This window comes from Monoraphidium neglectum (assembly GCF_000611645.1).
Source record: "Monoraphidium neglectum strain SAG 48.87 unplaced genomic scaffold scaffold02784, whole genome shotgun sequence".
Taxonomy (NCBI): domain Eukaryota; kingdom Viridiplantae; phylum Chlorophyta; class Chlorophyceae; order Sphaeropleales; family Selenastraceae; genus Monoraphidium; species Monoraphidium neglectum.
Genome location: NW_014010844.1, coordinates 3,867 through 4,735, shown reverse-complemented (window position 1 = coordinate 4,735; position 869 = coordinate 3,867). Strand labels below are relative to the sequence as shown.

Sequence of the window (869 nt, the reverse complement as noted above, 5' to 3'; positions counted from 1 at the left end):
CAAGCGCACCCGTTTCGTGCTCCAGGAGACAGAGGTATGTCAGGGCCTTGCATCCGACCCGCACCCCTGCGTGCTGGCCTTCCAGGGGCCACCAGGCCAGCGCATGGGCGCATGGAAGCTGCAGCAACAGCCTTGGTGACGGCTCGCCTTGAGCTGATTTGCATACGGCCGGCTGCTCGCGTAGTTTGAATGGCTAGCAGCAGCTGCGCCTTTTTTGATTTTCTGCTGCGCCTGCCTGCAACTGCAATTCAGTGGGTTGCTTGATCAGGCGCAACCACCATGTTTGTTACATTCCCGCAAATTGGCCAGAGGGCCGGCGCGTGATGCCAACGGTGGCGCCCTTTGTTCTACGTGCCGCGCAAAGAAATACGGTGCATGTGGACAACAGCAGATCGTTCATTGTGTGCGATTGCACCCCAAGAGTTCCTCTGTCAAGCGGCAACCGTCCCTGCTTGCTCCCCCCGCATATACCTGCATGCCCGCTGTGCGTGTCATATGGCTGGAGACCTGCCAAACACTGCTTGCCCACACGCCCAACCCCAAGCACCGTGCTTGGGGGGGAGGGTATCGTGACGATACCAGCCCAAAATCGAACCGCGCCCATCCTGGGCTCTGCCAGGCGCCGGCGCGGCCACCCGTCTTGTTCAACCGCGATGCATGGGCGCCTGCTTGCCGGCAGATCGTGGCGTTCGAGTCCCCGCGAACGATGCTGCATGCGGGCCGACATTCCTGTTATGACTGACGGCGTTGAAGGGGTTGTCCAGGCCCAGCAGGAAGCAGCGCACCCACCAGTCGATGCGCTTTTCGTAGCGCGCCACCAGCTTCTGGCCGAGCTGTTGTGGGGGGGGGGGGGGAGAAGGGCGGGGCGG

At 62.3% G+C, this 869-nt stretch overlaps 1 protein-coding gene across 1 annotated transcript in view; it reads right to left on the bottom strand.

Annotated features, from left to right (window-relative positions):
* Positions 1-644: 644 nt before the first annotated feature.
* The window catches only part of MNEG_11525 (hypothetical protein), a gene marked incomplete at both ends in the record, with an annotated part of 3,654 nt that continues 3,429 nt past the window's right edge, over positions 645-869 (bottom strand). The window contains one exon of the mRNA XM_014040003.1: positions 645-833. Coding sequence (XP_013895457.1) covers positions 645-833 — 189 coding nt within the window. The remainder of the gene's footprint in view (positions 834-869) is intronic.